Here is a 24,541-nt window from a genome sequence, read left to right as displayed (position 1 = left end):
ATTTAGAATTATTACTCCATTTACACTTGCATCCAATGTTGCTGCTGAAAAGTAAGATGTCAATGTGACTCTTGTTCTTTTTTATATGATATTGCTCTTTCTCTCTGGGAACATTTAGAATTTCCTCTTTGTTTTTGATGTTCTTGAATCTCATTATGTCTATTTTGTCAGTTTTTTCTTCTCTCTCCTATTTGGTAGTCTATCATCTATTTAGAGCTGAAGTCTTTCTTCTTTCTTTAATTCTGACGAATTATCTCTATTATTTTTTAAAAGATTTCCTTCTCTCTCTTTTTACTTTTTTTCCTGAGACTCCTATTATATGGATTTTGTAACTTTTACTTTCAATTCCTTATAGCTTTTCTTTATTTTTTCAATTTGTTGATCTTCACCTGTTCCCTTCTATAAAGTTCTATTAAAGTTCCATAATCTGATCATCTAGTTTTTTTAATTCATTCTTCAGCTGCACCCATTTCACTACTTATCCTATATAACTGTATCTCTATTTTAACTATTATACCTAAATGGTTCTACCTGGTTTTGCTTTATCATTTCTTGCTTCATATTATTAACATCTTCCCTTATCTCTTGTAGCATGTTCATTTTGTTGACTTCTAAATTCTTGAACTGCCTATTCTAAACTCTCCTAATGGTGTGTGAAATGTGGCCTGTTAGCTCATACTCCACAGGGAGTACTGGCTCCTCAGAAGGACAGACCAGAACGAGGCCTTCAGCCCCAGGAGCTCAAAATCCCTAGGCACCAAAGATCTGCCCCCACCAAGCAACTCCTCAGTTCAGGGTTTCAACCTTTTCAAACTTCTCCTCCAAGGAGGAACAACCCAAGGAGGAGGCACTTCTAAAAGTATAACCCACCTGTCCTAGGGTGTGGAGGCCAACAGGTAAGTCAATGCCTAAATCCAATTCCCACCCATTTTCCTTAGCTTCTCACTCATGCAGGGCCTCAGTGCTGCTCTGATTTTACTTTCTATTCCTGTGAGAGGACAGGCAGGCATCAGCGTCCCAAGGCAAAGGGGAACTTGGGTTGTTTTTGTCTTCCTATTTTACTTCCTTCCCTGGCTGTAACCTCACTCATCATACATGCCAGCTCAGAATATCCCCTTATCTTCCCAGGGATTTTGCACACTATTCTCTGAATCCTGGTATCATGAGGTTTCTCTCTAAAGTTACTCTAGGTTTAATCTTCAGAGAACATGCAGAAGTCTGTGCTAATTCAGTACCTTGTCAGGAACCAGAGCCTCCTCCAGCTGGCCTTTCACTAGGTGGTTTTTGACATATAACCCAAACAGATTTAAAGAAATGAGTGACACTGCTACATCAAAATTCCTTCTACTTGTTTATAAGGTTCTCAGTGCTTACATCTATGAAAACTGAAAACAATAATACAATTGATGCTGAACACTGTCTCTCTCTAACATTAAGTAACATTCAATCATGGATGGATGGCTATTTGGGGGGAAATGTAGCCCTATCCATCCACTAAACAGATATTTTTCCAATACAATTTGACTTATGTTTGATAATTATTAACAATTATAATTACATTCCCTTGATCAATTATAAACAAATAATTAAAGTCACTCTTAAATAATTTTTAAAAATTTAGAGCCCTAGGGTCACGAGAAATAAAAACAAAAATATAAATATATATTTGAGCTGTTTTTTGCAAAATGAAACAAATGATAGGGTGATTAGTAAAAAGTCTTTCATGCAAAAATATATATTACATTGGGATAAATGCAGTGGAAGAAATGCAATACAAAAACAAATTCAAAGAAATGAATGAATAATCTAAAGTTTCTTTTTTAAAAAAATTTTATTTATTTTTTTATACAGCAGGTTCTTATTAGTTATCCATTTTATACTTATGAGTGTATATATGTCAATCCCAATCTCCCAATTCATCACACCACCCCCCTCCCCGCCACTTTCCCCCCTTGGTGTCCATATGTTTGTTCTTTATGTCTGTGTCTCTATTTCTGCACCGCAAACTGGTTCATCTGTACCATTTTTCTAGGTTCCACATATATGCGTTAATATACGATATTTGTTTTTCTCTTTCTGACTTACTTCACACTGTATGACGGTCTCAAGACCCATCCACATCTCTACAAATGACCCAATTTTGCTCCTTTTTATGGCTGAGTAATATTCCATTGCATATACGTGCCACATCTTCTTTATCCATTCATCTGTCAATGGGCATTTAGGTTGCTTCCATGACCTGGCTATTGTAAATAGTGCTGCAATGAACATTGGGGTGCATGTGTCTTTTTGAATTATGGTTTTCTCTGGGTATATGCCCAGTAGTGGGATTGCTGGGTCATATGGTAATTCTATTTTTAGTTTTTTAAGGAACCTCCATACTGTTCTGCATAGAGGCTGTATCAATTTACATTCCCACCAACAGTGCAAGAGGGTTCCCTTTTCTCCACACCCTCTCCAGCATTTGTTGTTTGTAGATTTTCTGATGATGCCTATTCTAACTGGTGTGAGGTGATACCTCATTGTAGTTTTGATTTGCATTTCTCTAATAATTAGTGATGCTGAGCAGCATTTCATGTGCTTCCTGGCCATCTGTATGTCTTCTTTGGAGAAATGTCTATTTAGGTCTACTGCCCATTTTTTGATTGGATTGTTTGGTTTTTTGATATTGAGCTGCATGAGCTGCTTATAAATTTTGGAGATTAATCCTTTGTCAGTTGCTTCATTTGCAAATATTTTCTCCCATTCTGAGGGTTGCCTTTTCGTCTTGTTTATGGTTTCCTTTGCTGTGCAAAAGCTTTTAAGCTTCATTAGGTCCCATTTGTTTATTTTTGTTTTTATTTCCATTTCTCTAGGAGGTAGGTCAAAAAGGATCTTGCTGTGATTTATGTCATGGAGTGTTCTGCCTATGTTTTCCTCTAAGAGTTTTATAGTGTCTGGCCTTACATTTAGGTCTTCAATCCATTTTGAGTTTATTTTTGTGTATGGTGTTAGGGAGTGTTCTAATTTCATTCCTTTACATGTAGCTGTCCAGTTTTCCCAGCACCACTTATTAAAGAGGCTGTCTTTTCTCCATTGTATATTCCTGCCTCCTTTAAAAAAGATAAGGTGATCATATGTGCGTGGGTTTATCTCTGGGCTTTCTATCCTGTTTCATTGATGTATATTTCTGTGTTTGTGCCAGTACGATACTGTCTTGATTACTGTAGCTTTGTAGTATAGTCTGAAGTCTGGGAGCCTGATTCCTCCAGCTCCATTTTTCTTTCTCAAGACTGCTTTGGCTCTTTGGGGTCTTTTGTGTCTCCATACAAATTTTAAGAGTTTTTGTCCTAGTTCTGTAAAAAATGCCATTGGTAATTTGATAGGGATTGCATTGAATCTGTAGATTGCTTTGGGTAGTACAGTCATTTTCACAATATTGATTCTTCCAATCCAAGAACATGGTATATCTCTCCATCTGTTTGTATCGTCTTTAATTTCTTTCATCTGTGTCTTATAGTTTTCTGCATACAGGTCCTTTGTCTCCCTAGGTAGGTTAATTCCTAGGTATTTTATTCTTTTTGTTGCAATGGTAAATGGGAGTGTTTCCTTAATTTCTCTTTCAGGTTTTTCATCATTAGTATATAGGAATGCAAGATATTTCTGTGCATTAATTCTGTATCCTGCAACTTTACCAAATTCATTGATCAGCTCTAGTAGTTTTCTGGTGACATCTTTAGGATTCTCTATGTACAGTATCATGTCATCTGCAAACAGTGACAGTTTTACTTCTTCTTTTCCAATTTGTATTCCTTTTATTTCTTGTTCTTCTCTGATTGCTGTGGTTAGGACTTCAAAAACTATGTTGGATAATAGTGGCGAGAGTGGACATCCTTGCCTTGTTCCTGATCTTAGAGGAAATGCTTTCAGTTTTTCACCATTGAGAATGATGTTTGCTGATCATTTGTCGTATATGGCCTTTATTATGTTGAGGTAGGTTCCCTCTACGCCCACTTTCTGGAGATTTTTTATCATAAATCGGTGTTGAATTTTGTCAAAAGCTTTTTCTGCATCTGTTGAGATGATCAAGTATGGTTTTTATCCTTCAATTTGTTAATATGGTGTATCACATTGATTGATATGCGTATATTGAAGAATCCTTGCATCCCTGGGATAAATCCCACTTGATCATGGTGTATGATCCTTTTAATGTGTTGTTGGATACTGTTTGCTCGTATTTTGTTGAGGATTTTTGCATCTATATTCATCAGTGATATTGGTCTGTAATTTTCTTTTTTCGTAGTATCTTTGTCTGGTTTTGGTATCAGGGTAATGGTGACCTCATAGAATGAATTTGGGAGTGTTCCTTCCTCTGCAATTTTTTGGAAGAGTTTGAGAAGGACGGGTGTTAGCTCTTCTCTAAATGTTTGATAGAATTCACCTGTGAAGCCATCTGATCCCGGACTTTGCTTGCTGGAAGATTTTAAATCACAGTTTCAATTTCATTACTTGTGACTGGTCTGTCCATATTTTCTATTTCTTCCCAGTTCAGTCTTGGAAGGTTATACCTTTCTAAGAATTTGTCCATTTCTTCCAGGTTGTCCATTTTATTGGCATAGAGTTGCTTGTAGTAGTCTCTTGGGATGCTTTGCATTTCTGTGGTGTCTGTTGTAACCTCTCCTTTTTCACTTCTAATTTTATTGATTTGAGTCCTCTCCCTCCTTTTCTTGATGAGTCTGGCTAATGGTTTATCAATTTTGTTTATCGTCTCAAAGAACCAGCTTTTAGTTTTATTGATCTTTGCTATTGTTTTCTTTGTTTCTATTTCATTTATTTCTGCTCTGATCTTTATGATTTCTTTCCTTCTGCTAACTTTGGGTTTTGTTTGTTCTTCTTTCTCTAGTTCCTTGAGGTGTAAGGTTAGATTGTTTATTTGAGATTTTTATTGTTTCTTGAGGTAGGCTTGTATTGCTATAAACTTCCCTCTTAGAACTGCTTTTGCTGCACACCATAGGTTTTGGATCGTGTTTTCGTTGTCATTTGTCTCTAGGTATTTTTTGATTTCCTCTTTGATTTCTTCAGTGATCTCTTGGTTATTTAGTAACACATTGTTTAGCCTCCATGTGTTTGTATTTTTTACATTTTTTTCCCTGTAACTGATTTCTAATCTCATAGCGTTGTGGTCAGAAAAGATGCTTGATATGATTTCAATTTTCTTAAATTTACTGAGGCTTGATTTGTAACCCAAGATGTGATCTAACCTGGAGAATGTTCCATGTGCACTTGAGAAGAAAGTGTAATCTTCCGTTTCTGGATGCAATGTCCTATAAATATCAATTAAATCTATCTGGTCTATTGTGTCATTTAAAGCTAGTATTTACTTATTAATTTTCTGTTTTGATGATCTGTCCATTGGTGTATGTGAGGTGTCAAAGTCCCCCACTATTACTGTGTTACTGTCGATTTCCTCTTTTATACCTGTTAGCAGTTGCCTTATGTATAGAGGTGCTCCTATGTTGGGTGCATATATATTTATAATTGTTATATCTTCTTCTTGGATTGATCCCTTGATCATTATGTAGTGTCCTTCCTTTTCTCTTGTAACATTCTTTATTTTAAAGTCTATTTTACCTGATATGAGTATTGCTACTCCAGCTTTCTTTTGATTTCCATTTTCCTGGAATATCTTTTTCCATCCCCTCACGTTCAGTCTGCATGTGTCCCTAGGTCTGAAGTGGGTCTCTTGTAGACAGCATATATATGGGTCTTGTTTTTGTATCCATTTAGCGAGCCTGTGGTTTTTAGTTGGAGCATTAAATTCATTCACGTTTAAGGTAATTATCCATATGTATGTTCCTGTTACCATTTTCTTAATTGTTATGGGTTTGTTTTTGTTGGCCCTTTTCTTGTGTTTCCCACTGAGGGAAGTTCCTCTAGCATTTGCTGTAGAGCTGGTTTGGTGGTGCTGAATTCTCTTACCTTTTGCTTGTCTGTAAAGCTTTTGATTTCTCTGTCGAATCTGAATGAGATCCTTGCCAGGTAGGGTAATCTTGGTTGTAGGTTCTTCTCTTTCACCACTTTAAATATATCGTGCCTCTCCCTTCTGGCTTGTAGAGTTTCTGCTGAGAAATCAGCTGTTAACCTTATGGGAGTTCCCTTGTATATTATTTGTCATTTTTCCCTTGCTGCTTTCAATAATTTTTCTTTGTCTTTAATTTTTGTCAATTTGATTACTATGGTGTCTCAGCATGTTTCTCCTTGGGTTTATCCTGCCTGGGACTCTCTGTGTTTCCTGGACTTGGGTGGCTATTTCCTTTCCCATGTTAGGGAAGTTTTCAACTATAATCTCTTCAAATATTTTCTCGGGTCCTTTCTCTCTCTCTTCTCCTTCTGGGACCCCTATAATGCGAATGTTGTTGCGTTTAATGTTGTCCCTGAGGTCTCTTAGGCTGTCTTCATTTCTTTTTTCTTTATTCTGTTCTGCAGCAGTGAATTCCACCATTCTGTCTTCCAGGTCACTTATCCGTTCTTCTGCCTCAGTTATTCTGCTATTGATTCCTTCTAGTGTATTTTTTTTTTTTAAGACTAGTCCTTTGTTTTATTAATTAATTAATTTATTTTTGCTGTGTTGGGTCTTCTTTTCTGTGCGAGGGCTTTCTCTAGTTGTGGCAAGCGGGGGCCACTCTTCATCATGGTGCGCGGGCCTCTCACTATCGCGGCCTCTCTTGTTGCGGAGCACAGGCTCCAGATGCACAGGCTCAGTAGTTGTGGCTCACGGGCCTAGTGGCTCCGTGGCATGTGGGATCCTCCCAGACCAGGGCTCGAACCCGTGTCCCCTGCATTGGCAGGCAGATTCTGAACCACTGCGCCACCAGGGAAGCCCCCTTCTAGTGTATTTTTCATTTCAGTTCTTGTATTGGTCATCTCTGTTTGTTTGTTCTTTAATTCTAGTTTTTTGTTAAACATTTCTTGCATCTTCTCGATCTTTGCCTCCATCCTTTTTAGGAGGTCCTGGATCATCTTCACTATCATTATTCTGAATTCTTTTTCTGGAAGGTTGCCTATCTCCACTTCATTTAGTTGTTTTTCTGGGGTTTTATCTTGTTCCTTCATCTGTTACATAGCCCTCTGCCTTTTCATCTTGTCTATGTTTCTGTGAATGTGGTTTTTGTTCTACGGGCTGCAGGACTGTAGTTCTTCTTGCTTCTGCTGTCTGCCCTATGGTGGATGAGGCTATCTAAGAGGCTTGAGCAAGCTTCCTGATGGGAGGGACTGGTGGTGGGTAGAGCTGGCTGTTGCTCTGGTGGGCAGAGCTCAGTAAAACTTTAATCCGCTTGGCTGCTGATGGGTGGGGCTGAGTTCCCTCCCTGTTGGTTGTTTAGCCTGAGGCAATCCAGCACTGGAGGCTACAGGCTCTTTGGTGGGGCAAATGGCGGACTCTGGGAGGGCTCACACCAAGGAGTGCTTCCCAGAACTTCTGCTTCCAGTGTCCTTGTCCTCATGGTGAGCCACAGCCACCCCCCGCCTCTGCAGGAGACCCTCCAACACTAGCAGGTAGGTCTGGTTCAGTCTCCTATGGGGTCACTGCTCCTTCCCCTGGGTCCCGATGAGCACACTACTTTGTGTGTGCCCTCCAAGAGTGGAGTCTCTGTTTCCCCCAGGGAAAAGTCCTGCAATCAAATCCCACTAGCCTTCAGAGTCTGATTCTCTATGAATTCCTCCTCCCGTTGCCAGACCTCCAGGTTGGGAAGCCTGACGTGGGGCTCAGAACCTTCACTCCAGTGGGTGGCCTTCTGTGGTATAAGCGTTCTCCAGTTTGTGATTTGATTTTATTGTGATTGCGCCCCTCTTACCGCCTTATTGTGGCTTCTCCTTTGTCTTTGGATGTGGGGTATCTTTTTTGGTGAGTTCCAGTGCCTTCCTGTTGAAGATTGTTCAGCAGTTAGTTGTGATTCTGATGCTCTCGCAAGAGGGAGCACACATCCTTCTATTCTGCCATCTTGAACCTATCTCTCAACTGCATTTCTAAACACTTCAATTCCTGGCTGTGCCTCCCTAGGAGGATCCTGAGCAAACCCAGGTCCTGTCCACATGGATGTAGCCCCAGGTTGTCCTGAAGCCCAAATCCCAGCAAGTCCTATGGAGACTGAACTCCTGTTGCAAGGACACTGGCCCTTCGAGTCCCAAAGCAGAGGACCTGGTGGTGCTTGAGGAGACAGAACTCTAAAGTTTCTGTTAAAGGATAATTTGTTCATAAATTTTTTAAATTGGATGAGATGGAGGTGTTATATATGTAAAACAAGTTAGATTTATTTTTAATTACCAACATTTACAATATATAGGAAATTATATCCCTTGTAATTATTTACATTTATGATGAAAAACTTTTAAGCTCAACCTAAAAATATCTGAAGAGATTCGTTGCTTTTCAGTCTTTCTGAAATTATTCAAGCACAGACGTTTGAATATACTGTTCCAAAAAGCACCTCATTCTTCTTCCAATCTACAAAACCAGTAAGTCTTCTATACTTTTGTCTTACCCCATTTTCCTAGTCACCTGAAAAAGTTTTTATTCCTTTTACTCTTTTATCTAACATTTCTTCTTAGTTGAAAAATTGTGTTGATTGTCTTTCTAATGTCTATTTCTCTCCTCTCCCCTGTTCCGTTCTCACTGCCCTCGTTCCAATCTTTATTATCTCACCTGAGTCCTATTTCAGTTCTCCAACTTTACTTGCCACTCTGCAAACCATATCACACATACTGTTGCCAGATTATTCTTCCTGAAGTTCTGTCTGCCCTGGCCAGCAATACATCCACCAACCCACTAACTGATAGAGTTGACCTGTGAAGAATCTTAGACACTTGCTACTTGTTCCCAACCTGCTCCAATGCCTATCCTGTTCTATCTCCCCATTAAGATCCTGTTTCTGCCCTTCAGCCATGATCTGTGCATAAGGATCCCTCAAATTTATTCCTAGGGCCCTTCTGGCTTCACACTATTTCAGCCAGGATACTGCATTAGAAGAGGAGCTCCCCCCTCAGAATAGCCCACAGACCCCATCCAAGTCCACTCAAATCACTCCACAAGGGTTGAAGGGACAAAGCAGAAAACAAAACTCACCTAAGTTCAGCTATGATCTGGTACTTCAGTGCCTTTCAGTAGCAATCCATTGTCAAACAAGTCAAATACAAAGTCTTCTCTATGTAGGCCAAGGTCTAGAGCAAAATAGCCCTAATCTGCCTTTACAGTTTAATTTCCCACTACTTCCCTACACGTCTTCTATGATTCTAAAAAACCAGAACTACTAATATACTTCATTTTTTCTTTCTCTATATCTTTGTAAAGTTCTTTCTATCTAGAATCCCCTGCCTTACCATGACTCCAACTTTAACTTCTACTTTTACCCATTTATTTAGAGTCAGATCACATATTACCTTCACTTTAAGTGGTTTTTGTAACCCCCTAAAGGGAATAATAGCTCTCTTCTTAAAAACCTAATAGTACTACTACTATACTATATACTATATAAATACATGTTTTATATATTAAATATAATATATATTTAATATACATTAATAAGTACAAATATGATATAAATATATAATACATATTTTATAAAATATATGTTTTATACAGTATATATTTTATATATATATATATAAAATATGTATACACACACACACATCATATACTCATTCTCTGCCTGTGTTTTTGTTTTAAACTTTCCACTATGCTTTGGGCAACCTGTAGGAAGGGACTATGCCAGACTCATCCTTGTGTCCTCCACAGCACATAGTAGTTATTCAATAAATATTTGTTTGAATTATTAAGTATATATCAATCACTGACTTTTGAGTAAATGCCCAAGGTTCCTGGTTCATGAGCTTCCAAACATAATTCTTATTTATTAAAAAACCTTCATTAAAGAGGGCTTTCAAAGCGTATTCATATATGTAAGATAATTCAGAATTTAAGAATAAGTAAATATATCAATAGTAAAATAAAGGTAAGAGACTTAATATATTTAGGAAGAAAATATACAGTAGGAAAAAAAATAGTTAGGTATTAGAAAAATTACCAATAATTAGTTAGGTATCAGAAAATTCCAATTCTTTTACATAGAGTGTACAGGCTAAAGGTTAAAAGCTAATGACCAAAGCCTAAATAACAGTTTGTGAATTAGTGAACAAGGACCCTGTTCACACATAGGAAAGAGTGTTCTGAAGTTAGACCCTACAGTTCATTACAAGAGCATTTGTAAAGTGTGACTAAAAAGCAAAGTACACTGTAATTTGTGGTAAATCACTCAATGGGAGAGACTGTGTTTTATTCATCTTTGTACCCACATAGTGCCCGATGAATTAAAATCAAAAGACAGTTGTTACAATCAACATAGACGTTTAAATGACTGTTGTCCCATTTAAAATAAGCCACCCTGCAAGACTGACGCACTATAATAATAATTTCCTTCCGTCAAAGAGCTTGCAATTGTTCCCCACTATCTATGGCAGGAAGTTAAAACTCTTTAGCCTGGGACTCAAGTGCCCTCACAATTTTCTTTCCTCTTCTAAAGTCTTATTTCCCACTTCTTTCCTTCAGGCATCTTATTTGTCAGTCAAATTGAACTCCTGATTTCACACTTGCTTGCCTCTGTATCTCTCTGTTCATCTGGTAATTTCTTATGTCATTTATCATTTTCTTCCTTGCTTTGTATCTTATACATAGCTTGTTTTCCTTATTATATTGTAAGTTCCTCATGTCAGAGACCAGGTCCTATATGTCTTTAACTATATTTTATTACCTAGCACAGGGCCTGGCACATGGTAGGCACACACACAAAAAATCTGTTGAATGAATTACTGAATAATACCAGTAGAGCTCAACTCCGGAAACTACTTTTTGACAAGCCGTAAAAGAAAAATGCTTTTGTTACTTTATGGCAGAGTTCTTAAATATAAGCAGGCATTAAAAATACTGGGGAAACTTGTTAAATACGCAAATTCTTGGTGTTAGTTGTTACCAGGGGACTTAATACCAAGGGGCAACTGTAACTATCTTAATAAGGAATGAAGTCCTGAACCACTGCTGAGAATGAAAAGAGGAAAAAAGAAGAAAAGGATAAAGAGGATAACAGGCACACTCTTGGCAGTGGAAGTCATCATCAAACTCTTCCTTTGTAGTGAAGTCATTATTGGCTGTTTTTCCTTGCATCTGATCTTTGACTTTTTTTTTTTAAATACCTGGTTTTTTGTTTTGTTTTTTTATAAATTTATTTATTTTTGGCTGTGGTGGGTCTTTGTTGCTGTGCACAGGCTTTCTCTAGTTGCAGCGAGCGGGGGCTACTCTTCGTTGCGGTGCGTGGGCTTCTCACCGCGGTTGCTCCTCTTGTTGCAGAGCACGGGCTCTAGGTGTGCGGGCTTCAGTAGTTGTGGCACACGGGCTCAGTAGTTGTGGCTCGCGGGCTCTAGAGTGCAGGCTCAGTAGTTGTGGTGCACGGGCTTAGTTGCTCCGCAGCACGTGGGATCTTCCCAGACCAGGGCTCGAACCCGTGTCCCCTGCATTGGCAGGCGGATTCTCAACCACTGCGCCACCAGGGAAGTCCCGATCTTTGACTTTTTAAATCAGGATGACAATATCTGTTTAAGACCCATTCACTTAAATGTACATAGCGAAGCAATGATTATTTTTCTCAGAATACTTTTCAGATATGTACTGTATTTCAAAATGTACAATATATAGGTAAACCATAGAAACTTTTTATCCAATAAAGCTCTTTGAAAAGAATGTTACTATTTGTTCGGTACTGGAAGATCAGTTCTGCTTATAAAGCAGTAAGGCACTGAGAGAACTAACGTGATCTCTTTAGATTATTTCAAACAGGATATGAATTACAGGAAGCAAGACTTCAAGTGGTTAAGAAGAAAAGAGTTTTGCCTTTCAGAAGTTTACAAAATGCCAGTATTCTAAACTTCATACACTGAACTCCTTAGGATAGTCTGATATAGTACACGCTATCTGTCACTTCTCTATCCATTTGGCAAAGACTAGATAGAGACAAATGTTACAGAGGCTCAAAAATGGAGACTTCTGGAAAAATGACCAAAGCCAGAAATAAAGTTGTACTAATTAGAAAACAAATAATTAAATGGCCAAACCCGAATGTTGTGTGATGCTGAAAAGAGATAGATTTCTAAAGCATACCATCTGTTTTACAGTTTTTATTTTGCTGTACTGCAAATCTACTCAGTAGTTTTGCAATGATCTAGCTGCTAACTCATTTGCACAATTACTTTAGGCCAGAAATACTTATTGCACAGAATCATTTGAGAGTTCAACACATTCACAGAAGAGGGCAGATATAAACCATTTTTGAGTGAAGACAATTTCTTTAGTCCTTAAAGAAAATGTTATTCAAAAAAAATGATTAGAAATTGCCAAAAGAAAATCAGAATGCTATCACTATAAATTTATGGTATCTAAACCTATCTAGGCCTTCAGGGTCACCATCAACCCCTCTGTTGGCCATTCTAATGAAAACTCATTCTCATCTTGACCCCTCGGCAGCATTTACCTGGGAGCTGACTGCTCCTGCTTTCTCGAACACTCTTCTCACTCAACTTCCTTGGCACCACCCTCCTGACTTTCCTTCTTCCTCATCAGCTATTCCTTTTCAGCCTCCACTGCTAGCTTCTCCTCTTCTAAATGTTGTAGTGTTTAAGGCAGGGTGCTGAGGCCTCTTGTCCTTGCTATCTGTATTTTCTTCCTAACTTATCTCTTCAGCCCAATGGCTTTACATGGCATCTATATACTCAGGAATCACAGATTTATATCTCCAGCTCATTCTTCTCGAGTTCCAGGCTCATACATTCAATGATCTATTTGAAATCTCCACTTGAATGCTACATAGGCATCTCAAAGTTAGCATGTCTCATATGGAACTCTTGACTCACCACTCTTCCCCCAGAAAAAAAAAAAATCTATTTCTCCTACAGTCTTCCACATCTCAGCAAATGGCACTACCATCCAACCAGCTGTTAAAGCAAAATCTAAAAATCATCCTGATACCTCCCTTATCCTTATCTCTTATCTGATCCATCACCAAGCCCTATCAAATATACCTAAAAAATATATTACATTTATTTCTCTTCAACTCTATTGCTACCACCCTGTCCAAGCCACCATCATCTCTCAACATTACTACTGCATTACAAGCACATCATGTATCTGCGGTACCTAACACAGTGTCTCGCAAGTCACAGATGTAAAATAACTTTCTGCATAGATAAATATTACTTAGCAACCTTCCTACGTCTCTAAGACAATCTCTAATTTCCATTCTCAGACATTTTCTGACATACCTACAGATATTCATTTACTGAATCATCTACTCATCCAGCAATTATTTATTATTGTATTAATTGGTATTAGGTTTAACTGCATATTTCACAGTATCTCAAAGATGACAGACATGTGTCTCCTGCTCATATAAAAACGTCTGGAGGTAGGCAGTCAAGGGCTGGCATAGCAGCTCTATATGCTAAGAGCCCTGGTTCCTTGCATCTTGTTGCTCTGCTATCCCGTTTATAAATTCCACTCTATGATCTAATATGGCTACTTAAACTCCACCCATCACAGCTGCATTTTAGTCACTAGGGAAGAAGATGGATGTGAGGAAGGCCATACCCCCTCCATTTAAGGACACTTCCCAGAAATTGCTCCTACCTCCACTTAGATCTCATTGACCAGCACCATAACTAGCAACGATGAGGAAGAACTAGCAAAGAAGACAAGATAGCAATGTTACCAGCTAAAAGCCAGGATCCTCATTTCCACAGAAGAAAGAGAAAATAAATACTGAGAGGTAGTAGCATCCTCTTCCAAAGTTCCTGTTGTGACCAGGTAATGTTCTGGGTACAGGGATACAAAGATCAGTAAGACATAGGGTCACAAGGGCTTCCCTGGTGGCGCAGTGGTTGAGAGTCCGCCTGCCGATGCAGGGGACACCGGTTTGTGCCCCGGTCCGGGAAGATCCCACAGGCCGCGGAGCTGCTGGGCCAGTGAGCCATGGCCGCTGAGCCTGCGCGTCCGGAGCCTGTGCTCCGCAACAGGAGAGGCCACAACAGTGAGAGGCCCGCGTACCGCAAAAAAAAAAAAAAAAAAAAAGACATAGAGTCACTGCTCAAGGCATTAGTCCAATGGGGGAAAGCAATATGTAAATGAATCATTACTCAAGATTTCAAGCCAGGCAACAGGCACTGTTAGAAGACCTTGGCTTTTCTGAATCCCTGAAGATTCCTTGCATCCAAAGAGTTGAAAGAGAAGTAGGTGGTTCCAGTGCTTTACATCACTAAACTATACAGACTGCTTCAATATTCCACAGCTTTAATAATGGACATTTCTCAGCTCTATTTTACTGGATTTGATACAAAAGAAAAGTTCATTTAAACCTCTATAAACATATACAAACAACTGTGGTAGTAATTTTAACAGTTTGAAAATACCCATTTCAGAAATGTGGCAACACTCAATAATTTTTTTAACTTGTCAGAAGATGAAACTAAATGACTGTTTTAAGAAGACTATATATAAACTACAAGGCCAGATGAGAAGAAATAAGCAATGACAGCATGCCAAAAAGAAAAAAAAGAAGTAATACTGTAACTTACCGTTAACCACTGGTTATCTAGTAGTTCCTTAGCTGTGATTCTATGAGCAGGATCTACTTTCATAAGTTGTTTCAAAACACTTTTAGCTGCAAATAAGGGAAAAATCCTGAAAGTCTTATTTATCTCAACTATAATTAGTACCACACATTTTCCAGTTTATTTAGGATTAGGTCTGTATGATATGAAGGAAACTTCTCAGTTATAAAATAAATATCATCAGTACCAGTGGCTAGTATTAAATAAAGTTTAAGGCCTAAAGTGAGGTTTTATTGCCTGGATTACCTGGTTTATGGTCTATAGTAAAAAATTAGCTAGATGATCAGCAAATTTCCTCTTCAATTTTTATTATGCATTTTCTGTTTTTGCTGAAAGTTTCAACTATAACAAGCACAGTGAAGATACCACTATTACCACAAGTAAGTAGTGTATTTCTACAAGTAAATTTAATGACTAACCAGAGATCTAAAGTATCTGAATTACTGGCTGCCTTTCTTATATTATGTATACTTGCTTTAGTAAATAATAACAAATCTGTACTTACCAGAATCACTTATGGAATCCCAGACTGAATCTTTAAAACGTAGTTCTCCCTTTCTTATTAACTCAAAAAGCTTCTCTTCTGAGCTTGCCATAAAGGGTGCTTCTCCACATAATCTACAACAAAGACAGTTGTTTTGTTAAGATTTTTTAAAAAATAATCAGAATGAGGCTATTAAAAATTAAGTTTCCACAGGACTTGGAAGTAGTGGTGCTTCATATTTAAGTAAAGGAGAGAAAGAGGTGGGAACTTCTCTGGATGTAGAAATGGAAGCGAAGGGCTTTTGCAAGATCTGTGCTAGGCTCTTGTATACATTGGAACTTCCACATTTGCAAATGACCCAAAGCTCTTCCAGGTGGGGAAACACTAAAGGGTTAAAATACAGAAAGGTGTGTGAGTTTAAGTGCACAGTAATAGTGGTGGATGATAGAGGAGAAACACTTCAATGTGAGCAAAGGTAAGGTAACACCTTAAGGTACATAATTCACATTGGACTTACAGAAAGATAGACAGAGTTATCAGAGTCTAACGAGAGTTATCAGACTCTAATGACCATGTAAGAGTTTTATCTGTGGTAAAATGCTACACGAATGTTAGTGATAGTAAGAATAACCCTGGGGTCTACAGGCTCTGAGTCAAAAGCAAAAATCCATTAAAATGGCCACAACTCTTCAAAAATGATACATAAAATGAAGAAAATCTGAATGAGGAAAATCAGTCTGGAAGGGTGAAAGCTGAGTATATGTAACAACCAATATCAGTAAAGCCATGTGTATACAGTAAACATGGGCTTATTTGTAAATTCTGTAGTACGGGGACTATGAGTCTTTAGAATCCTTTAAAGGAAGCACCGTGCTATACTTTACAAAGAGCATGGCAAGCCTATGCTTCAATAGGTGATCTAGTCCAAAACTACAAGAACATGCTTAAAAGTTGCAAACGTTGGCCATCATCTTTATCATCAACCCCAACATCTGAGGGCAACCCTGTAGACAACAACCAGATTTTCCCAATGACAACCAGAGAGAAGCTGGACCTGGACTCATCACAGAGGCAACTCTAACTCTGTATGTCTATTCTTCCACTCTCAGGATTATACTTTTCCACTTTATTATGGAAACAGTAAAACGGCAGAATTCCATTACACTTCCCAAATGCTGGTCTATTATGTACATAAGTATAATGTATAATGATCTCCAGGTCTCTTAACAGATTTTTACTGATTTTTGTTTTTAGTCATATTTTTCTTAAAGTTCTTTCAAAGCCTTTCCCATGAATATTTTTTGAAGAAGTCTAAATTTGGTAAATATCTTACATGACAATGATTTTCTGGGGGGGGAGGGGGAGAGCTGTTCTCGTCCTAGTAATTTATCAAACTAGGCTGGATAACACAGCTTTTCATTTACCAATAGGTTCTTGTTAAGTGATAAATGTTTATTAAATTGTTCTGCAAACTCTCATTTTAATACTTTTTATTTCTCCAGCTCATTCTGACCCTCCTCTCTCTGATCTTACTTGCCTTACTACTGTTTAGTTTTAAAATGCAATAAAAAAAAGCCCAAAAAAATGGTCTTATGGACAATTACAATCTATTATAGCAAGTACAGGCCAGCAAAAGCCTGGCTCATTGAGTCTGTTAACAACCAGTGATATGCACATTCACCAATTTCTTAGCTGCTCCCACACTGCCTGACTAGCATGCAACTATATAGCTCAAGGGCTACATTTTAAAAATTCCACTTTTTTCTGTCCTTTACAATTTTATTCACACAAAATGTATCTAATGGTTGGTCAATCAGCAGCGTATGAAATTTTATGATAGCAATTTTCTGCACATCCAGAAAAGGGAATCCAAGACATGAAAAATGCCTCTTAAAGCCTTCCGATTATTTTGCTTCATAGGAATCAAAACAGCAAAAGATAGTGCCCATAAAGAGTATTTATGTCAATTTCACCTTGAGAAAGTATGTTATCATTGTCCAATTAAGTAGCAATGAAACAGGGGTAATTGATAAACAAGAAAATAACCCCCCTGGAGAAGGTAGTATGTTTGCGCCCTTGTTGAAGGAAATTATCTGTAGGACCACTGGGCTCAGGCAGATTAATGAACAGGCACTGATTAGCTAAGTAAGAGTCTACTGTAAAGAAAAAAATATGTCATTATTATGATATGCAGTCACACTCAGAAGCAGAAAAATTAAAATTACATCTTTAAGTAGGAGAAAAAAATTTAAGGTATGTAATACGCTATCACTTCCCTTAACACCAAATTCAAACTAAGAAGGCAGCAAATACCACATGAATGGTGTAATAATAGTTCACATGTATTATGTTTGACTTGTGTTGTCCAGGAAGTCGTGAGAGTATAAAACACTAATTTTAAATAGCTGTATTTTTAATTTAAAACTAAGGCTCAGAATTTTAATATGATTCTAATCAGCACAGAACAATGATCAAAAACTTTGTGAATACATTTATACTTTATGCAATCTAAGCAGTGATATGTCAGCTATCTGAGTTACAACTACGATCACAACATCCAATTTCTACTGCCCGTGTATTCCATTTCACAGGACTGTGAAAATATAACTACTGTGATGTCAATATTTAGAAACGATCTGGAAGAGGTAGTGCACAGTGAAATCTTCAATATGACCATAAAACTAATGTTGCATCAACATAAAAATGTTCATATTCACCAGCAGGCAGAACAGTGACCACTAACTTTTCAGAACATCTCTTAGACAATTCACTTTAATTCAATTTAACAAACAAATATTGAGCACTGACTACATGTCTACTATTGTACCAGATACCAGGGATGCAAAGATGAATCATATCTCTGTCCTTCGTGGAATTTAGAGTAAGAAAAACAGGTACAATACACATAATACAATAATTATATTCCATTATAATCTAGCTTTTAAAAGTGCAATGAGAACACAGAAAAGTGAACAATTTATTCTATCATATTTACACATGTGCAAACTTTCCTAATTAAATATGCTTATTATTTTGTTTTTCTTTCTACATTACTGTTTTACATGCATCTTCGTCTACTGCCTTAAATTCCAAAAAGTATACACATAATGAATGTAGTAACTGCTGGGGTAGAGTAGGACTTAGGGAAATAGAAGTCTTTACTGTGTGAGCTGGACACACCCAGGAAAGAGCTTAGTAGAGAAGAAAAAAGAACATCTAGGCAGAATGAGCTGCATGAGCAAAGACCCAGAAGCATGCAATACAGGGTGCCTGAGTCATAAGGAGTGGCCTAGAGTGTCCACCAGCACAGGGTAAGTGAATGGGAACACATATGCAGACCAAGATTAGAAAGGCGCTCTGGAGCCAGGCAGTGGAAGCTTTGTGTTACGCCATGCGGGGATGCTCTGAGATTTTTCTACAGCAAGGGAGAATTACCAGAGGTTGTTAATCAGGAAAGTAGTACAATCAGATTTGTGATTTAGAAAGACAACTCTGACAACCGTGTGAAGGGTGAACCCGAGGCAGGAGAACCGACAGAAAGACACTGTAATCTTCTAGAAAGGGATCGTAAGGAGAAATGATACAAGTGAAGAGAAATGAAATAATAGGTGAGGACACTTGAAAGGAAAAATACAGGCCATGGGGTTTGACTGAATCTTCAGAGTGAGACAGAAGAGAGAGCAAGAAAGGCCAACATTTTCAGTAGCATGAAGAGAAGTAGAAACAACAGAATACTCCCTGGACCCTGGGCTGAACCTTTATCTGGTTACTGCCCGCTCCTCACACGTGCCCTGACCATCAGGTAGCTCTAGTGCCAGGTCCCAGGACCTCCCTCTACCTGATGCTCTATAAGTGAATCTCTTGAGAAAATACAAAGAAGCTTTTGTTTTGTAGCAAAGGATCAGGGAGGTGCTGAGGCAAGTTTTTCACGTGGCTCAGATCATACAGTGCATTGTAGCATTTATAGATCAATGAAAAGAAAAGCTGAAAGTTATAAATTGATTGTATTAAAAAAATACCTAATGGATGCACCTGACAACTAATAAGACACCTTTTAGAATGACTTCCCAACTGTTTCTTTAGTCGCTTTCTTAAAACTATATTGTTTAGTTTTAATTTAAAGTCTATGTAATTCTACTGTTAGGGATCATCCATTCATTTTAAGTTGTACATTTAGCAGGGTACTTACAAAATGTACATTATGACACCTATGCTCCAAATGTCACACTGCTGGCTATAGTCGTGGGCATTGATAACTTCAGGGGCTGCCAAATAAGCAGAAATAAAATAATATTAATAATACAATAAATGACTTTTAATGCTTAAACACAAAGCATGAAAAATGTGCTGATGTGCTGTAATTTATTCCCCCACAGGGAAAAAGAGAACCAACAGCAGATGTTAAGTGAATAATGTATAGGCTTAACAACTGACGTCGCTGTGTCCTCACCCCTGCTATTTAGCTTCTAATGGAACAGTGGCACACACTGTATAGCTAAATGCACAACTCTTCATCTCTTTCAAATTGTTAAGAAATGATTTTGCAAAGATTGTGTAGTTATAGTAGAAGACAACAATATCTCAGTCCTTTGCCAAAAATAGAATTGAAAACATACCTTAAGTAGATACAATTTAAAACAAGCCCAATAGGTAGAAATCTGGATTTACAGAGAAACTAAGATAAACGGTTATAAATCACTTCAGTAAAATAACAGTAGTAATAATAACATCATAGCACTCCTATGGCGGTATGAATTATCTTCCACATTTTCTAAATGAGAAAACTAAGACAGAGGAGCTCCTAGAACATAACTTGATCAAAAAGCCAATTAGTCCCAGGATGATGACTAGGATGCAGGCACTCCTGACTCCCCAGCTCTGGGCTACTTACTTACAATGTGTCCACAGTAGGGTTCCTTTAAACAATCTTCTCAAAGTAGAACTTTTTTTTTTTACTTTGAGGTAGCACATTTTTTAATGATTAGGTTTTTTATAATGGCTGGCTTTCTAAAAAGTCACATATGATATTCCAGGAATATGTCTATTATACTTCTACAGCTAGGTAGCACCACACAGGGCCGACTGTAAGTTATACGTGGATTCACCCCTGCGTCGTTCAAGGGTCGACTGCGTGTATTTGAATAGAACTTTAAAATTTACAAAGTACTTTTGTATAGATGATGTTATTTGTATAAATTATGTTGAAAATCATGTGAGACGGGTATGTAGCCATGACTTACTTTGCCAGCGAGGAAATTAAGGTTCAGGTACACATATGAAGCGACTCACCTAAAGCAACACTGTTACACAGCGCCTCCCATGTAAAAGGTGTTTTTACTTTAGAAAACAGTTTCAATCACCCCCCCCAACATACACACAGCTTTTATAACTACTAAAAGCAAATGAAATTTCATTTCCTCTGCTTATTGTTAAAGGAACTAAAAAGCAACAACAAAGGAGTTAAAAGGTAAACAGAAGAGAACAGGCTCAACCGTAGATAATTAACAAATTGAATAATTCTTCTCTAAATCACTGAAAATTAAAATTAATATTTTCCTTTAAGCAATTACTTGTATTCTTTAACTCTACTTAAACTTTTAAAATATGGAATCATTAAAGCTCAAGTTGCTCTATGGCTGCATGTCTACGACAAGGGCAGATTCCGTGATCCGATTCCCTGACAGATCTCCATGTAGGTGCATCACACAGCAGGGGCCCGGAATTTGGAGCCCTCACTCCCTCTTTCGGAGTCACCTTAATTATCAGGGGCATTTCTACTTGCACTGTCATCGCAGCTCTCACAGGGAGGCAAAGGCCAGGCTGGCTGGGCCAAGAAGCCATTTAGGAAGTCAGCAAAGCTCCACAAACCATCTGCCTTCTCTCTTGTTCTCTCACTTGTCTCACAGTGCAGACAACTAATAAGCAGGCATAAAACTCAGGGTGCTTGGATATATTTTCCCCATGTAACTACAGACCAGATGTCTTTTGCCAACAGGAGGATATGAACAGAATCTAAAGTAGCCTCTTCCCAAATAAGATAAAACAATTTAGAAGCTTTATGCATCAAGTAGACAAAGAAACAATGAACTAGGTATACTGCTCAGCCATAAAAATGAATAAACTGCTGATATAACAACACGGGTAAGTCTCAAAACCATTACATGGAACAGAAGAAGACAGACACAAAAGAATATATGCTTATGATTCAATTTATATAAATTCTAGACAAGCAAAACTAAACTAAGGTAATGGAAATCATCAGTGGTTGCTGGGGTCTGGGTGAGGAATCGACTGAGAGGGACACAAAGGAAATTTCTGGGGTGATGGAAATGTTCTATATATTCACTGGGGTGGTAATTGTACAAGTATAGGTATTTGTCAAAACTCATTAAACTTAAAATCTGTGCATTTTATTATATGTAAATTATGTTTCAATAAAGTATATTTTAAAGAAAACTACTAAAAGTACAAAAAGAATCTATCAAAGCCCTGCGCTGGTGAGTGACTTTAATAATTCTCTTAGAAATCAACAGAGGAAGCAAGCAAGATTAAATTAACAATATTGACTGGGTGGCCGAGATGGCAGAGCAGGAAGACCGTGAACTTCCACAGACACACCAAAATTACCACCACTTACAGAGCAACTGTCTATAGGAATGACCTGAAAACCAGCAGAAAACAATTTCCACAACTAAAGACATAAGTAGGAACTACAAGAAGATGGATAGGAGGGGCGCAGACACAGTAGAGTTAGGACCTACGCTCTCAGATCGGCAAGCCACAGACAGGAGGAATGTCACGGTCTTGAGGTCCTCCCCAGGGAGTGAGGGCTCTTGGTCCCACATCAGGCTCCCCAGCCCAGGGGGTCCTGCACCAGGAATACAAAGCACCCAGAACGTCTCCCTCTGAAAACCAGCAGGGCTTATGTCTGGGAGAGCTGGAGCGCTAGAGCAAACAAGAGACTCCACTCTAAAAGGGTGCACGCAAAATCTCATCCACTCTGAATCCCAGCTCAGAGGCAGCACTTTGAAAATGAGTCAGACCCACTTGCTGATCTTGGAAAACCTCCCAGAGAGGGAGGGAGCAACTAGGACTCCCCCTGGGGACTGGCAGCAGCCATTTTGGGGAGTTCATTGTAACACGTGGACACTGGTGCTGGTAAGCACCATTTTGGATGCCTCCCCCTAGCTTATTAGCACCGGGACCTGCCCCACCCACCAGCGGGCACACACCAGCCCCACACCCCCGGTAGACAGCTGCCAAGACCTGGCCCGCCCACCAGCAGACTTACACCAGCACTAAGGCCCCCATACCATTCAGACGCCATGTGGGAACCCAGCCTTGCCCACCAGCAGGCCAGCAGCAGCCCCATGCAGTTAACCCTGCAGTAAGCCTACCCCACCTTCTAGCAGGCCCAGAGCCACTGGACATGACACAGCCTCAAAGCCAACCAGGCTGGGGGCCAGTCCCACCTACCAGTGTGCTCAGAGCAGTCAGCCCCACCATAGCAGAAGGGTGCATGCAGCCCACATAGGAGTTGCCCCGAGAACATATAGCTCCAGTGACCAGAGAGGAGCATGCTGCTGGGCCCCACAGGACATCTCCTATATAAGGCCACTTCTCCAAGATCAGAAAACACAACCAACATACCTAATACATAGAAATAGTCACAGAGAATTGGGCAAAATGAAAAATAAAAATGCAAAAAGCACAAACACATGAAGTTTAAATAATATACTACTAAACAACCAGTGGGCCATTGAATAAGTCAAAGAGGAAATCAAAAATACCTAAACAGAAATAAAAATGGGAATACAATGATCTAAAATCTGTGGGACACAGCAAAAGTAGTTCTAAGAGGGAAGTTTATGGAGACACAAGCCTTACCTCAGGAAACAAGAAAAACCTCAAATAAACAATCTAGCCTTACCCCTAAAGGAACTAGAAAAAGAAGAACAAACAAAACCCAAAATTAGTAGAAGGAAGAAAAAATAAAGATCAGATCGGAAATAAAAGAAATAGAGACTAAAAAGATATAGAAAAGAACAATGAAACTAAGCGCTAGTTCTTCAGAAAGATAAAATTGATAAACCTGTAGCCAAGACTCATCAAGAAACAAGATAGAAGACACAAATAAAATCCGAATGAAAGAGAAGTTACAACCAACACCACAGAAATACAAAGTATCGTAAGAGATTACTATGAACAATTATATAACAATCAAATGGACAATTTAGAAGGAACAGATAAATTCCTTGAGATGTACACTCTCCCAAGACTGAATCAGGAAGAAATAGAAAATATTAAGAGACCAATCACCAGTAATAAAATTGGATCAGTAATTTAAAAACTCCCAACAAACAGAAGTCCAAGACCAGATAGCTTCACAGGTAAAGTCTATAAAACTCTTAAGAAGAATTAACACCTATCCTCATCAAGCTATTCCAAAAAGCTGAAGAGGAAGGAGGATTTCCAAACTTATTCTACAAGGCCAGTGTCAGCCTGCTATCAAAACCAGGTAAAGATACCACAAAAAAGAAAATTATAGGCCAATATCACTGATGAACCAGATGTAAAAAATCCTCAAAAAAATCTTAGCAAACCAAATTCAATAATACATTAAAAGAATCATATACCATGAGTAAGTGATATTTAGTCCAGGCACTCAGGATGGTTCAACATCTTCAAATCAATCAATGTGATACACCACATTAACAAATTGAAGGGTAAAAATCATATGATCATCCTAATAGATGCAGAAAAAGCTTTTGACAAAATTCAACATCCATTTATGACAAAAACTCTCCAGAAAGTGGGTATGAGGGAACATACCTCAATATAATAAAGGCCATAGTGGCAAACCCACAGTGAACATCATACTCAATGGTAAAAAGCTGAAAGCATATCCTCTAAGAGCAGGAACAAGACAAGGATGTCCACTCTCACCACTTTTATTCAATATAGTATTGGAAGTCCTAGCCATGGCCATCAGATAAGAAAAAGAAATAAAAGGAATCCACACTGGAAAGGAAGAATTAAAGCCATCACTGTTTGCAGATGACATGATACTGTATACAGAAAATCCTAAAAATGACAACAAAGAACTATTAGAATAAATGAATTCAGTAAAGTTGCAGGATACAGAATTAATATTTAGATATTTATTGCATTGCTATACACTAACAACAAATTATCAGAAAGAGAAATTAAGAAAACAATCCCACATATGGATCAATGGAACAGAATAGTGAGCCCAGAAATAAACCTACACACCTAAAGTCAATTAATCTTTGACAAAGGAGGTAAGAATGTACAATGGAAAGAAGACAGTCTCTTCAACAAGTGGTGTTGGGAAAGTTGGACAGCCACATGTAA

At 38.3% G+C, this 24,541-nt stretch overlaps 1 protein-coding gene across 1 annotated transcript in view; it reads right to left on the bottom strand.

The window, feature by feature from the left end:
- The window catches only part of STK33 (serine/threonine kinase 33), a 79,556-nt gene that overhangs the window by 32,141 nt on the left and 22,874 nt on the right, over positions 1 to 24,541 (bottom strand). Inside the window, exons 8-10 of the mRNA XM_022563195.3 lie at positions 19,356 to 19,431; positions 15,188 to 15,300; positions 14,647 to 14,732 (exon numbers count right to left, since the gene is read on the bottom strand). Of these exons, the coding sequence (XP_022418903.1) occupies positions 14,647 to 14,732; positions 15,188 to 15,300; positions 19,356 to 19,431 (275 nt within the window). The remainder of the gene's footprint in view (positions 1 to 14,646; positions 14,733 to 15,187; positions 15,301 to 19,355; positions 19,432 to 24,541) is intronic.

The sequence above is a fragment of the Delphinapterus leucas genome, chromosome 7 (assembly GCF_059928025.1).
Source record: "Delphinapterus leucas isolate spDelLeu-1000000601 "Yukka" chromosome 7, BTC_Dleu_Yukka2, whole genome shotgun sequence".
NCBI classification, from domain to species: domain Eukaryota; kingdom Metazoa; phylum Chordata; class Mammalia; order Artiodactyla; family Monodontidae; genus Delphinapterus; species Delphinapterus leucas.
This window is presented reverse-complemented; position numbering and strand designations above follow the sequence as displayed.